At 36.3% G+C, this 13,873-nt stretch overlaps 1 protein-coding gene across 3 annotated transcripts; it reads right to left on the reverse strand.

Annotated features, from left to right (window-relative positions):
* PRP40A (pre-mRNA-processing protein 40A) lies at window positions 1–13,873 on the reverse strand. Of its 3 annotated transcripts, none has more exons than XM_022285541.2 (29): window positions 13,622–13,873; window positions 13,378–13,533; window positions 12,579–12,712; window positions 11,805–12,140; window positions 11,522–11,662; window positions 10,204–10,277; window positions 9,934–10,003; window positions 9,322–9,374; window positions 9,107–9,164; window positions 8,644–9,017; window positions 8,452–8,524; window positions 7,804–7,902; window positions 7,587–7,655; window positions 7,434–7,511; window positions 7,209–7,295; window positions 7,078–7,112; window positions 6,873–6,978; window positions 5,992–6,072; window positions 5,817–5,909; window positions 5,686–5,739; window positions 5,478–5,594; window positions 5,291–5,389; window positions 3,423–3,470; window positions 3,262–3,351; window positions 2,313–2,420; window positions 2,152–2,216; window positions 1,946–2,048; window positions 573–872; window positions 1–488 (listed from the first exon to the last, which is right to left on the reverse strand). In XM_022285541.2, the coding sequence occupies exons 3-29, from the start codon at window positions 12,609–12,611 to the stop codon at window positions 351–353; spliced, it is 2,982 nt and encodes a 993-aa protein (XP_022141233.2). In that variant the 5' UTR covers window positions 12,612–12,712; window positions 13,378–13,533; window positions 13,622–13,873; the 3' UTR covers window positions 1–350. The 3 variants fall into 3 exon arrangements, with proteins under 3 accessions (XP_022141233.2, XP_022141225.2, XP_022141217.2); XM_022285533.2 differs by having other exon boundaries at window positions 13,328–13,533; XM_022285525.2 differs by lacking the exon at window positions 13,378–13,533.

Here is a 13,873-nt window from a genome sequence, read left to right on the forward strand (position 1 = left end):
TAAAAACAACCGCAAAAAAGCAGCATGTGGATTTTACTCTCTAGCAGAATTACAACAAATACTAGGGGAAGTCGCAACTTACAAAACCAGCTCTAATAAAAATCGCTTCCAATTAAGTGGCTCGTTCACATTCGCCACTAACTCCTCTAAGGAACACTACAGAGTATCCACTAACAGACAATGGAAGAATGATAATTGCGTCGCCCTTCATCTCTCTCCCATTCAAAATAATTCTTTCCAGAGGTTGCCATCAGTGGCTCTTAAAATCACAATGATCGTGCTACGCCGGGTGAACGGTTGGCCCCTTGGAAGCATAGAAGCAGAATCCTGAAACCAAGAGCAACCAGAAACTATTGAATTTCTCCATCTTCACCAAGCTCCCCATCTTCAAGTTCATCATGTCCACCATTTCTACGGGAACCATCTCGATGATCTCTCTTGTGCCTTCTGTGCCTACTCTCACTGTCTGATTCAGGTGAATATGCGTGCTGCAAAGAAAAATACATGAGATTTAATTTCTGTTCTCGTCAAAGATAACAAAGTCACAAGCATCTATGAGGATATTCACGTGCCTTCCTTGATTTTTTTCGGTCGCTACTATGTTTGCGTGACTTCTTAGACTCCTCTCTCTCATCTTTACCAGAACCACCATCATCAGTGGCACTATGATGCCGCTTCCGGTGCTTCCTATCTTTCTCTTTTTCTCTTTTCTTATCTTCTCTGTAGCCATGAGTTTCGCTTGCATCTACATTTTCACTATCTGATTCATCCTTCTTAATCCGGCCCTTTTCTTTTTCACGTTCTCTCTCCTTATCCTTTCGCTCTTTCTCCTTCCGCTTCTCCTTTTCCTCCCGTTCTTTTTCCTTTTTAGCCTGTGAAAATAGAAGTTCTCTTCTGAGAAGGAGAAAAAATTATAAACAGTTTTTTATTACATTTTCACTAAAGTTGTCAAAGGAGTTGAATCACTGAGGGCTTGGCTTCAAAATAATAACAATAACAACAACAAATATCTTTATGTTAGAAACTTAAAACAGCATTAGAAAGAAAAACAATGGTTTTCCAATTCTTTCATTCAAGAAAACTTGGTTTCTCATAAGTAAATAAATAAAAGAACAAACAACATAAGGAGAGGGAGCAAGGAAATTTTTTTATAAAATAAACCTAAGCAATGTGGAAAAGGCATCACTAAGCATGGAGATAGTACGTATTGCCCATCTTCAAATCTTACAAGCACAATAAAAATCATATCATACACACCAGAACCTCAAAAACTTTCCTGTATAAATGGTTTCAGAGTCTCATCAAAGCCCAGAAGGTAACTTATTTAATCAATGAATCGTCCATTTAATATTTGAATAAGGATGGATAAGGTTTTGAATTCCTTTTAAAAAAAATTGTGACAAGGACAGTTCTCTGAGGATCTATTTATCTATTTTCACATATTGACATAAAGATAGTAGTTTAATAAGATATTTTATTTCCTTAAGACTAATACTCTAAGGTTTGGAGCCAACAATTTATAAAAATTGCAAGCAGAGTAAAAAAAATTCAAGAGCTATTGAGTAAAACAAAATAAAGAATTATATGCTTAAATAACTTTACCATAAATTAATATACATACCTCGAAACAATTGGGATTTTTTTGGAGATTGGATGCAGATGACTCGTTTAGGAATAACCAACTCATGGGGGGGTTGGAGTATCACAGGAGCATAAATTAAACTCATTCATACAATTCAATTTATTTGAACTCAAACCGACCAAACAAAATTATAAACCCAACCCAATCCAACCAGTTCTGGCTAGGGTATGTTGATTGAGTTATTCAGATCAGTTGGTTATTTGAGAACACCTGAATTACTATATAAGACTTATAATTTTTCACCCAACAACTCAAAACTGAGATCTTGAAACTAGTGAATCATATGAGCAACATATCACACACCTTCTCCTCCTCACGCTTGCGTTCCTTTTCTTTTGCCTTTTCTTGTAAATGCATGATGTATTCCTCAAAAACTTCCCTCGCAAAACTTTCTTCCCCAATTGATCTAAGCAAGTGCAGTTCAAGAATAACAAAATCAAATATACTGCAGAAGATTGAGTACCCCCAAAACTGCATCATAATAATTAATAGAAATCTTTAAAAACTACCTGTACTCTTCACTCTCTTCAAAAAGTTGTTTGCTATCCTCCCAGTTGGAAGAAGTTGATATCTCCTGTATCAAAAAATAGAACCATTGAAGTCAAATAACTGTTAAAGAAAATAGTTGGTATGAAATGGACTTACATTTCATCAACAGTTCTAAAAATACCTTGAATGACTGTAGCAGTCTTGAGAAGTCATCAGCCAGACGTTGACGCCTTTTGGCTTCTTTCTCCTCCTTCTCTTTGGCTCTATCTAGTAAGTCCTCATATACAAGCTTCAATAAGGTAGGGTGTTATCAATATCTCAAAACATGTATCGTGTTCATCAATATGATGATTTTCAATATCAAACCAAACGTTACAAACTTAAAGATATAGACAATGAAATGAAGTTTTTCATAGCGAGAAGAGTATATATGTGGCCTAGACAATGGGAATTGGGGAGTAAGAATACATTCGCAGACAGACTCAGCTTTCAGCTTTCAAAGAAGGCAAAGTTCTATTTACCCAAGCCAAAAACAACCAGAGACTTATTCGATAAACATATTAGCAGCCTAAACAATTAGAAAAGAAATATTTATGAAAGAACATAAGTATATGTATATTCATGGTCTTCAGATGACCAAGTGATCAGAAATTCAGACCATTCAATTACTCGAGATACAGAACGGTAATATTTACCTTAGGATTCTGAGCAACTAGTTTAACTAAAGATACAAGACCAAAATGCATATTTCGTCCTGGAAAAAAAGGTTGGAACTATACTAATCAAACACATATTGTACATGACACTGGTACTACAACTAAAGATACAAGACCAAAATGCATATTTCGTCCTGGAAAAAAAGGTTGGAACTATACTAATCAAACACATATTGTACATGACACTGGTACTACTACAAATGGAATTAAACACGTCATGAAATCAATATTTATAAAATAACTTTGAAAGAGAATGCAATAAAACCATTCCAAACTTTTAGACACCTTCGGCCAATGTCTTAAAGTAGAACCACATATTTGAAGCCTTCTTTTCTGTCTCTTCATTCCTTCTCTATTCTTTTTAGCGGGCGAGAGAGAGGGAGTTAGTTAGAGGAGAGAACAGCTATGCAGTACCTTAAAATTTATATCTGATACGGTAAGAGAACCACCCTCTTCAATGGCAGCCTTAAAGTCATCAAATGTCCATGATGAAGTGATGGTAATCTGAAAAGCATTTCATTAACATTAAAAATGGATTCAGCAGCAGTAATTGATCATAAAGATTATGATCCTACCTTCGCTGCCTTCATCACATCTTTTATCTGGGCTTTTTCTTCATGATACTGGAAATTAAAAAAAAAAAAAAAAAAAAAAGCGCAGGGTGGTAAATGTGAGCTTAACAGAGAAATTTCAAAAGCACCTTGGGTTCAACTAATGCAGGTAATTGAGCTAATAACCAAAAGATATGACATAAATTACAGAAATAAAATGAGATAGAATCCGTCAATACATCTTAAAACCATTTTTTCAGGGGAAAAAGAATGCACGCAGTCCTGCAATATTCTTTTCAGGTTAAGCTCTTCAGGAGAATTCAAGTTGCTGAAAAGAGGGAAATTCACCAAGCAACAAGATTTGTAGATGCAACAACTCCTATAATCAGCTAAGTTTAACTGAGATCAATTAGAAATAGAAACTACTTTGAGAGCAGGAACTTGTTAAAAATGAACCTAAATTCTTCTGAAACAATTGCATGAGGGATATACTGTTTAGCCTAAATTCATAAACTGAATTCCATAAATCCTGATCAGAAGTATCTAAGTTGCCAACCAAGAGATCTGAAGCCCAATTGACTGGATACAATATCACACCGTAGTTATGTTGTATAGCAAGTACCATTTCTCAATTACATACGCCAAGAATTTCATTGCTTGTTTTCAGTGGATGGGAGGATTTCTCTTCTTCAATGCTAAAGTTGCCGAAATTTCAAAAGTCGGAAACTGGACATTACAAGGTCAGAGAAGGCTTTCCAATGAAAATCATACCTCTAAAAGGAAAATGCTCTACAGCTTTAGTGAAGTTTGTGGTCTCATGTTATTCCCAATCATCAAAAGAATTTCTACCAGGGAAAAGACCTAAGGACAAAAGTACCTTTATTCACAATGCATTTCCTGGCATATTTACTCAATAGTATGTCAATTTTTTTTTATCTATATACATAAGAAAGTGGATAATATATTCCATGGAAAAAAAGTCACAAAGGAACTTGGGTGTGGGGAGGTGCAGAGGAACAAATAATTGAAATTATTCTAAATTGACTCCTAGCAGATACAAAATGAAAATCAGAAATAGATGAAATACTTCACCAACGTGAAAATCACCAATTGGCAAACTATTAGAGTCTAAAATCACCAGTGTCTATTTATCTTATCTGGATCTGGGTGATGTTTGTCTTTTATCATGGAAGGATTTTCATGTTTGGTCTCCCAGTCCGTCAAGGGGCTTTCTTATAGTTCTTTCTTTCTTCTTTTGAGTGCCCTTTGCCTACCGTAGATGCCCCTATCTTGGCCTTGTTCTGGAACGTTAAAGTTCCTAAGAAGATTAAGTTTTTTGCTTGGCATGTTTTACATGTAAAAGTTGATATGTTAAATCGCAATTAGCATCGTTCTCCCCGGCCCTCTTACTAAGGCAGTAATGGTGTATACAATGCAGACATGCTGTTGAGGACTTGGATCATATCCTTTGAAGGTACCAATTTACACAATTGATCTGGGGTCGTTTTTTGGAGTCTTTCAAAGTCTCAAGGGCAAGAAACATAGATTGCAAAGAGATGATAGAGGCAGTTTGGGTGTCTATCCCCATTCGGGTTAAAGGCAAAACTCTTTGGATTTTTTTTTCCATTTTGTTGAGTATATGGATGGAGAGAAATGATAAGAGTTTTTAGAGGCATTGAGAGGTTTTGTGAGCTTTTTAGATTTAATATTTTTTTTATGGGCTTTGGTTACAAAGGGGTTTTGTAATTTACAGTTAGGTGTTCTTTTGGATTGGAGTTTCTTTTCCTTTGTCTTAATGGTAGCTCGATTTCTTATCAAAAATAAAATTGATAATAGAGAAAACCATTAAATTCACCAAACATCTAAAACAAAGTAAAGTAGAGTATGATAACCTTATTCTCTAATTCCTCAAGAACATCCTCAAACAAGTCCTTTGGTGTCGAACCAGATATATTTGAAGCAACAGCTTGGTACTGAGGCAACTCCTTAACCTAGCAAAGAACGATCAGGGAAGGTGAGGAAAGGGCCCTAATCCAGCCCAAATTTCAATGTTATGCAGCATATTAGAAAGCCTTCTACCTTCAAACAATAATCACGCCAGAAAGTTTTAGCTGTAAGAACACCCACAGAAATGTGTTCTTCCATGAGTTTGCGAAACTCGTCACGGTTTTTTCGTTCAATTCTTCGCACACGTTCCTTCAAGTGGTTAAATTTGAATGTGAGTGTCCTATCAATGTACTTAATATTAACAGGACCAACCATCCTAAAATGGATTGTACAGTTAGACCTTTTGTATCTTCTTCTGTTCGTCTTCCTCCTTTTCCAAGTCACGAATATAGTCCTGTACCAATCAAATTAAGCATAAAATTTTAAGTTTGAATACACAAACAGCAGATCAAATACAAATGAAAAACATGCCTGGAAAATAAGCAAGCGATCAAGTTTCTCAAGACGTGAGCATCTTTCGTCGTCTTCCAACCGATCTTGTACTTTCCGCCACTGGCTGCTCACCTAAACCACAGAATACAAGCCAGGAGAATGAGACATATAAGGAATAAGTAAATTTATATATCCAAAGCCTGAAGGATAATACCTTTATGTAGTCGCATGACTCAAGAAATTTCCTGTATTCAGCAATATTTTTCTTGTGTTCCTCTGCAGCCTTTTCTTTTTCCTGAGAGAAAGAATATGAGTGTTCTGTTCCCTTATCTGAAAAAAAAACTGTAATTTCATGCACTCCTACGTAAAAAAGGTTATAACAACTTATCATGCTAAGAAATATACCAAAAACTTGACATCACTCTGAAAAAGTACGGGACGACATCACAACTATTAATGGAAGAGCAACATGACCAAGGTACAACGAAGATATCCATTACTTTCTAATGCACAAAATAAATTGTTTATAATAATTTTCTTCGCACACGATGATTGAAATGCTTGTAATATAAACATGATATCATGTAATGATAATCCAAAGATATGAAATAAAATGTCCACAAAATGTCTTCCTCCCAAAGCGACATTCTGGCCTATCATTTTCAATTGCAAGGGAATTGGAACAAAATGCCTTCAATTTTTAAGTTGTAACTATCTAATCAACAACAGGGATGCACGACTAAAATCAAATAAATAAAAACTAGTAGGGAGAGGATATGACCCAAAAGAATAGGCAAGCAACATCTCAGTAATTCCATCATCAGTGTCAGTTTGGTCAATCAATCAAATATCAGCTGCTTTGGTTATAGAACTTCGGAACCAAAATCTTTTTGCCAATTCAGCTTTTTGCCAATTTTGGTCCGTTCTTTATGCAGTCAGTACAATTTCAAATTTTTAAGAAAATCCAAATTTTTAGTCACTTTTTATTTTCCCAAAAGTACCAACTGACCTACACACCTACCTACAAAAGGGAAATTTCTCACAGAACAGTACTAATGCTGCATGCACATGAATAACTAAATAAATTACTTTCACCTTCCTCTCAAGTTCCACTATGTAGCTTTCAAAAAGATCCTCTCGATCTCTAGCACGTTCAACAGCTTTGAACCGTTCGTCGTTCTCAAACATACTAACAGCTTTGCTGTCCCACAAAAAATTGAGTAACAAAAATATAAGATGGAAAGGACATAAAAACTAGTAAGGTAGTTAATAATAACAAAAACATAACTAAGCAATGAACCTCCATCTGGTAGATGATGCGAGTTCCTTGGACTCCTAGAAGAAAAATGCATATGCAAGCAAAAATCAAAAAGTCTGATAACATCAGATATAAAACAGAAGCATGACGAGAAATTGTCTACACAAACTTACTTCCAACATCTTAGTGAACTCCTCACGAGCTTTTTTCTGTCTTACGCGTCTTTCTTCTGCATCCAATTTTTTCCTATGTCCTAAATACTAAAAACATAAAATTCACCAAAGTAATCATAAAGTCTGCCTTTGTTGGGAAGAAAATAATGTTAGGGAAAAGGGGTAAACCAATTTCATCCCTATCCATTTCAATAGAACTTCATTAAAGTCCAATCATATCAATACCTCATGGAATGCTTGCTTGCGCTCACCAAGAGTTTTCAAGGCGCCATATCTTTTGTCATTGATTATTTCTCGCATAGCCTGACCAGATTATATTAGTATGCAATAAAATGAAAATTAAAAAATGTGCATGAAAAATGTCAAAACCAGACAAACCTGCTCCCACGTCCAATCAGATTGCACATTTACAGATTCCAGAAGCGCTTTAAATGCATTCTTGGCCTCCTGAAGTTTAAAGCATATTTTTCAAAAAAGAGAAATTAAACAAAACAATAACGACAATAATTGCATAAGTAAATATTCACAATTATAACATTATAGTACTCAATATTTTTCTCTCTAAAACCATTTCTAGAGAACATGTAGAAAGTACCAGCTTGTTGGCAAATACCAACGGTTCATCGTCAGCAGATCTCTCCTCCAAAACAGTCTCGTTAACTTTTCCTGCAACTGCCATTCCCTTTCTTGCTTCCTGTCATGATACCAAAGATTATTTCTTAACCAGAAACAAATTTTCATTGACAAATGAAAAGGAGACAGCAAAGATCACATTGAAAACTAGTTGAAAATTTACAAGCCAAATTTTGGAAGGCCATCATAATTTGATAGATGAACTAACCAAATTAACCTAGTTTAGTTATTCAAATTTAAAATTAGAAAGATCCTATGGGTTCAAATCATTAGGGCTTACCTGTGGAGGTTATGGATGGAAAGGAACAATAGGGTTTTTAGTAACTCTTTTCTCCCTTTCGAGGTTTTTTTTTATAAAGTTATTGTATTGCACTTGCTCTTGAATGGTGCAAATGTTTCTACTCACCCCTCCATAGTTACAACCTAAGCGATCTCATAGCTAATTGGGAGGTGTTTTTGTAACTAGCCTTACATGGCAATTTGTATATTTCATATCATCAGTGAAATACATGTTTCCTACTCAAAAAAATAAAATAAAATTTCAGAAAATTTTATAAACCAGTATCATTTATAAGGCTAGAAGTGGCAGCTTTAATTTCCCAGAAGATACCTCAATGTCCTCCGAAGATGTTCCATCAACAGGATTTTTGACATCTTGAGATGCAAGGCTTTCTAAACCAGTCCTATTTCCGAAAAGCCAAATACAAGAATAAGAAGAGCTAAATCGGAATAGTATATTCATTTGGAGCTGTTACCAAGAGAAAAGGGATGTGGAAAGTATATCAGCAAGACTAGTGCATACACTGACGAAGCATTGGCATGGACCACAGCAGGAGGACCAGTACCTCCAGAAGCAGCAACAGATTGAGAAGCAACTGTCATGACAGAAGACTGTACTCCAGTCACAGAAGTTGTTGCAGCAATGGGTGTGCCAGTAACGGCCAGTGATCCAGAAACCGCCACCGAAGGAGAACTAGATACAGAAACAAAAGGAGTGACTGGAACTGGACTTGATGCAACCCCAGATACCATTGGAGAAATGCTGGAGTTGATGGAAGGAACTGCTGGTGTTTCAGCATGGGAAAGACCAACAGCAGGCGGAGGTTGAGGTGTTGTCACAGCTATATCTGTTTGTGTTCCATGGACAGCTTCCTTCTGAGCCTGCTCACGAGCCAACTGCAAAAGCAAATCTATAAAGTCAGATAGGAAGCCAACAGTCCTTTTAAAGAAAAGAGTGTGTGAGAGTTATAACCCAAGATTTTAACCTTTAGTTCTTCTGGCATGGTCCACTTTGATTCTTTCGTCACCTTATTGTAATAATACCTATCCCGACTCGTGGAAACAATTAGTATACACGTTTATTCATGAAAATACTAGAAGTAACACACTGAAAAGAAACTTTAAGAAATATGTGAACGTAGCCATATTAATGCCAAATTGGAAATAAATAGGAACTTGGGACAGAGACAAGACAACGCACTTTCTTCCATCCGGGGCTGTAAATTCCTTCCACACAGTTGATGCATCAGCCCTCTGTAACAATTATTTGAAACAGAAACACAGGTATATTATTTTGGGAAAAGAAGTTCAAGCCAAATGTCCTCTAACTATGAAAATACAAAGAGTTTTAAAGAAAATACACAGAATATTGAACACAAAAGACGACAAAAAAGAACAATAGTCAAATAAGATATCTGAGAAAGAAAACATTTGTACCCTATTAAGAGAATATACAGAAAATAACTTGGGGGTATAACCCAAAGAAGATAAATTGATAACTGTTATAAATGCCTATCTAATAAAATTATCATTCCAGAAAAATCATACACATTCCCGGATTAACAAAATATCCAGAAAAATCATGATTTTGATGAGTCATATACTATGCCGCAGAGCCACCACACATCCCAACCCTAAAAGATTCAACATGAAAAGAAATAAAATTTAAGAACGGCATATCTATGGCAATGACTTTTTTTTAGAAAAGGTATAAGATGCCTTTTACAGATACTGCTTTTTAACAGATACATTATAATGTTATTGGTAAGAATAACACATAATAAAAAAAATTAAAAATTAATATGACATTTACCTCAAGTGGTGTCATAAGTTCCAATGGTTTCTCCCAACTGGACTGTTTTGTTTTTTTGTTGTAATAATATCTGGTAAATTTTTCATTCCGGTGAGAAATCAAGAAAATTGCAGAGGGCCAGAAAAAATGGGTGAATTACACATACAAACTGCAGAAGAATTGTTAACAAATTAACTGTGACTGGAAGCACAACATCAAACTGACATACATTTAAACCTTGGATTTTAAGAAATCTAAAAGCTGTAGCCACGGTGATAAATGAACCATTACCTTCTCCCATCAGCTGATGCATGCTCCTGCCAATCAGATGAAGACTGCTGATTGAAGACAGGAACATTAGCAGCCTGATATTAGAAATGACATGAAAAGGACCCATCAGTATATAGAATTTGGTATCTTAATGCACTGAGGAGCTAACATCACAAACCTGTCTTAATTTCTCATAGAAAAATACTGTGTTACCTAAGAAGAAAAATACCTTTTCCCAATGTGTACGTTACATACAAAAGGATGCGTCTGCCTTACAGGTTTATAAAAGAGCACCCAGTTTGAATTAATTACAAATAGAGAGTAACTTCAAAAAGTGTTTTATAGGGAACACCAAGAAGAATAATGGAATTCAGTCAACTGCCATATATATATATGTGTGTGTGTGTGTATTAGTGTATGTAAATGTGTTATGTAAATTGATATATTTGTATTGTTTCCGTTTCTTATAAAAATATATATTATGTATATACATATATTATTCTTTTATAACGGGGAGTCGAAGCTCTGGTCCCGAATACCCAGAGGCGCCCATGCTGGCCCCAAGGCCAGGACCCTGAGACATCAAGAATTTTTGGTATTAAACTCACTGAGAAGGTTCAAATTTGAGACCTCCAAACTAGTATGACCAAGAGACCTCAAGCCCTTGCCAACCAGGTTGCCTTTTGAGGCTATATATATATACATATATACCATATCAAAAACCCATTTCAATCTTTTTTCTTCAAGTATAAATAAGATAAGTAATGAAGAAGTAAATGAAATGACACTCCACTACACCATATATCTACCCAAAATCTAACATTGGGCCCATTTCCCACACAACGTCTGATACAATCTGGAAAGCAGCGCAACCTTGAGAGATAACGTTCCGAGAATATCCTTGGAGTCCCCTACAGCCATGTATTGATCACTACAGTGTTTATAACCCATATTTGGCTTCAATTAATAAAAGCCAAAATGCATCTCCCACCCTCCCTCCTCTCTCCCCAATGTCCCCATGTAACATGCAACCATGGCCAAGTTTAAGGAACTGTTTCTTTTCACAAATTCCCACTGTCCCACTCGGGGTGCAAACTTTCCCCAACTTATCAAATAGATCTACCTTCACTCATGCTTTCCTAAGACCATTTATCAAAGACTTAATACATAAGACCATTTTTTCGAGATACTAAATGGAGAGAAATAGTACGTACAATAAAAAGAAAAAAAAAACAATAAATTGAAATCTATCTCCTGCTTTTTACGTACAAGATCTATAGCACCCCTCCCATCAAAGAAGAAAGAAATAGACAAATTAAACAGTGCAAGCAGAACATACTGGATTTATGGCAGAAACTGAAGAATGCTGGTTAGCTTGCTCGACCGGTGAGACGAGGTTCGTAGTCTGATTCACAGAAGACAACCAAGGTTGGCTATTACCAACTCCAACGGGTGCATGCACTTGTGACATTGGCTGGAACTGAGAAATTAAACCAACATTGCTTGGTGTCAGTCAAGAGTAGATGGAGCAGAGCATACACTAGAAAATGATAATACAAAAAAATGTCTTCTCAAATTTACAGAAAATCAAGTAAACAACATGCAATAGAAGCGAGTATTACAGTATATGGTGAAGAAAGAGGTAGTCCATGAGCACCCATGCCATGCATATGATTATTTGGTGCAGCCACACTTTGGTGAGACTGAGGTGGAACAGAAGTAAGAGGCCTTGTCTGAGCATACGGCATTTGTATAGGCTGGGACGAAGGAGTTACATAGCTAGGATGACTTGGTCTTGACACTAACTGCTGCATTGATTGATGATACTGATGTGGCTGGACTTGACCAGTTGGCACTCCAACATTTGAAGAAGATATATTCTGCCCTGCTAACTGAAACTGTTGAGCAGCGGAAGAAATGAATGTCTGGCCTGGCTGTGCTGGGATAATCGGTCGAAACTGCAGCAGAAAGATCTCAGAAGTTCATTCCAACTTTATGAACATAAATATAAGATAGACTTCACCGAATATCAATTCAACTAACTAAATAAGTAACCGTGAAAAAGGCCTGCAAGAGAACCAAAATTTTGAAGTCCCATGGAAACGACCAAAAGAACCAAACAGACTATTACACCAAAAAGGAAGGGAAAGAGTCCCATGAATTTAAAAATATATATAACAATAGTTGAACAAACAAAGAAAATGTCTGGGCTGGAGCATAAGTAGAGTGATAAAATATATACAAGTACTTCTATATATATACATACACACACACACACACAAAGAGCTATAATCCAAGATGTATTTTTTTATTTTTTTAGTACAACAAGTGGGGTAGGGGATTCGAACTCATGATAATCGGAGATGTTTATTGAGGACTGAGAAGGGTTCTGTTACCTGTCCACCTGAGGACTGAGACAGGTTTTCCATTTCAGAGCATAACCGAGAGTCAAGCTTTGAGCAACCAATGCCAACAGATCAGTGAGCTAACTCCCAGTTGTAGTCACCAAAAGCAAGAAATAGAAATCCAACTGCAAACAACTCATAAATGTTAGTTAAGATAAAGATAGTTGGATCTGCAGGTGCGTGCAATCAAATAACTAATTTCAATTTTCCAAGGTTGTTTTCCTGGACGGTGTAATTGGAATTTAGCCGCCTTGGCTACCCTCATACTCCACCCATGACAGGGTGGCTAAAGCAACCTCCATCAATCCATTGCATGCCAGTAAATGACAAAGGTGCAACTCAAAGTTGTCCCATGAAATAATTTAAGAGAGCGGGAAGATAACTCATAAATATGTCAGAATTTCGTAAAACTGAACATCCAAAAAGGTAATCATAGTTTCAAAGCAAAAGCTGGTATGGTTAGGAAGGAAATAGATAACCGTTAGACCATAAAGATGCGAAGAAACAACTGAAACAGCCTATTGCACCATTCTTCTCAATTCTTATACATCCTAAACCTCCAAATTCATAACTGGGTAGATGAAAATAAACCAGCCGCATGCAGCGTGAATGAGAATATCACCGCACTCTTCACTACTAAGACTAACAATCTCCAAGAAGTCTCAATAATACCGTATGACCATAAAATTGGCACCATAGAGAATTCAATAGAAGAACGACTCAGTGGGAAAATAACAGACCGATCTCCAGCAGACATAAATTTCCTATCAAAGAAGTAATGGGGGAATACATTAAGCTCCTCAACGTTTCAGCAAACTCGAATCCTAACTTCCTCTAGATTTGACGTTCTCGAGGTAAACAGCGGTGTTATTTTAGAATATAAACAAAAATCAAGATTTGTCAAAAACCCAGCTCCGCGTCAACCATGATCTTTCAAATTCTTTCCCTATGAACAAAATTTTTTCTCCATAAATATATAGAATATGCAGAATCCGATACCAAAGCACCAATAAAAAGATAAATAGATTACTCACAGTTACGGGTATATTTCAAGTTGAGGTGGGCAGATGATGGCGCCAAAACCAGTAGCGGGTAAGAAACCCGACTGCTCGGAATCGGATCACGGAGCCACGGGTTCAATCGAGTTTTAGGGTTTAAGTGAGAAAAATAGCAGAGGGCCGACGAGAGGGAAACTAACTGATGGTGGCACCGAGTAGAAGTTAAAAGGGAACTTTTCGGCGGCTAAAATTTATTTACCGCGTTCGGGAATTAACCTCATAGAAATA

This window comes from Momordica charantia (assembly GCF_013281855.1).
Source record: "Momordica charantia cultivar OHB3-1 chromosome 11 unlocalized genomic scaffold, Mcharantia_2.0 BLBB01000011.1, whole genome shotgun sequence".
NCBI classification, from domain to species: domain Eukaryota; kingdom Viridiplantae; phylum Streptophyta; class Magnoliopsida; order Cucurbitales; family Cucurbitaceae; genus Momordica; species Momordica charantia.

Coding starts and splice junctions, on each gene's coding strand:
- PRP40A (XM_022285525.2), bottom strand. CDS start 12,611: ATGGAAAACCTGTCTCAGTCCTCAGGTGGACAG. Junction 11,663..11,804: donor CTCTTTCTTCACCATATACT/GTAATACTCGCT, acceptor TTAATTTCTCAG/TTCCAGCCAATGTCACAAGT. Junction 2,049..2,151: donor GAAGAGAGTGAAGAGTACAG/GTAGTTTTTAAA, acceptor GCACTTGCTTAG/ATCAATTGGGGAAGAAAGTT.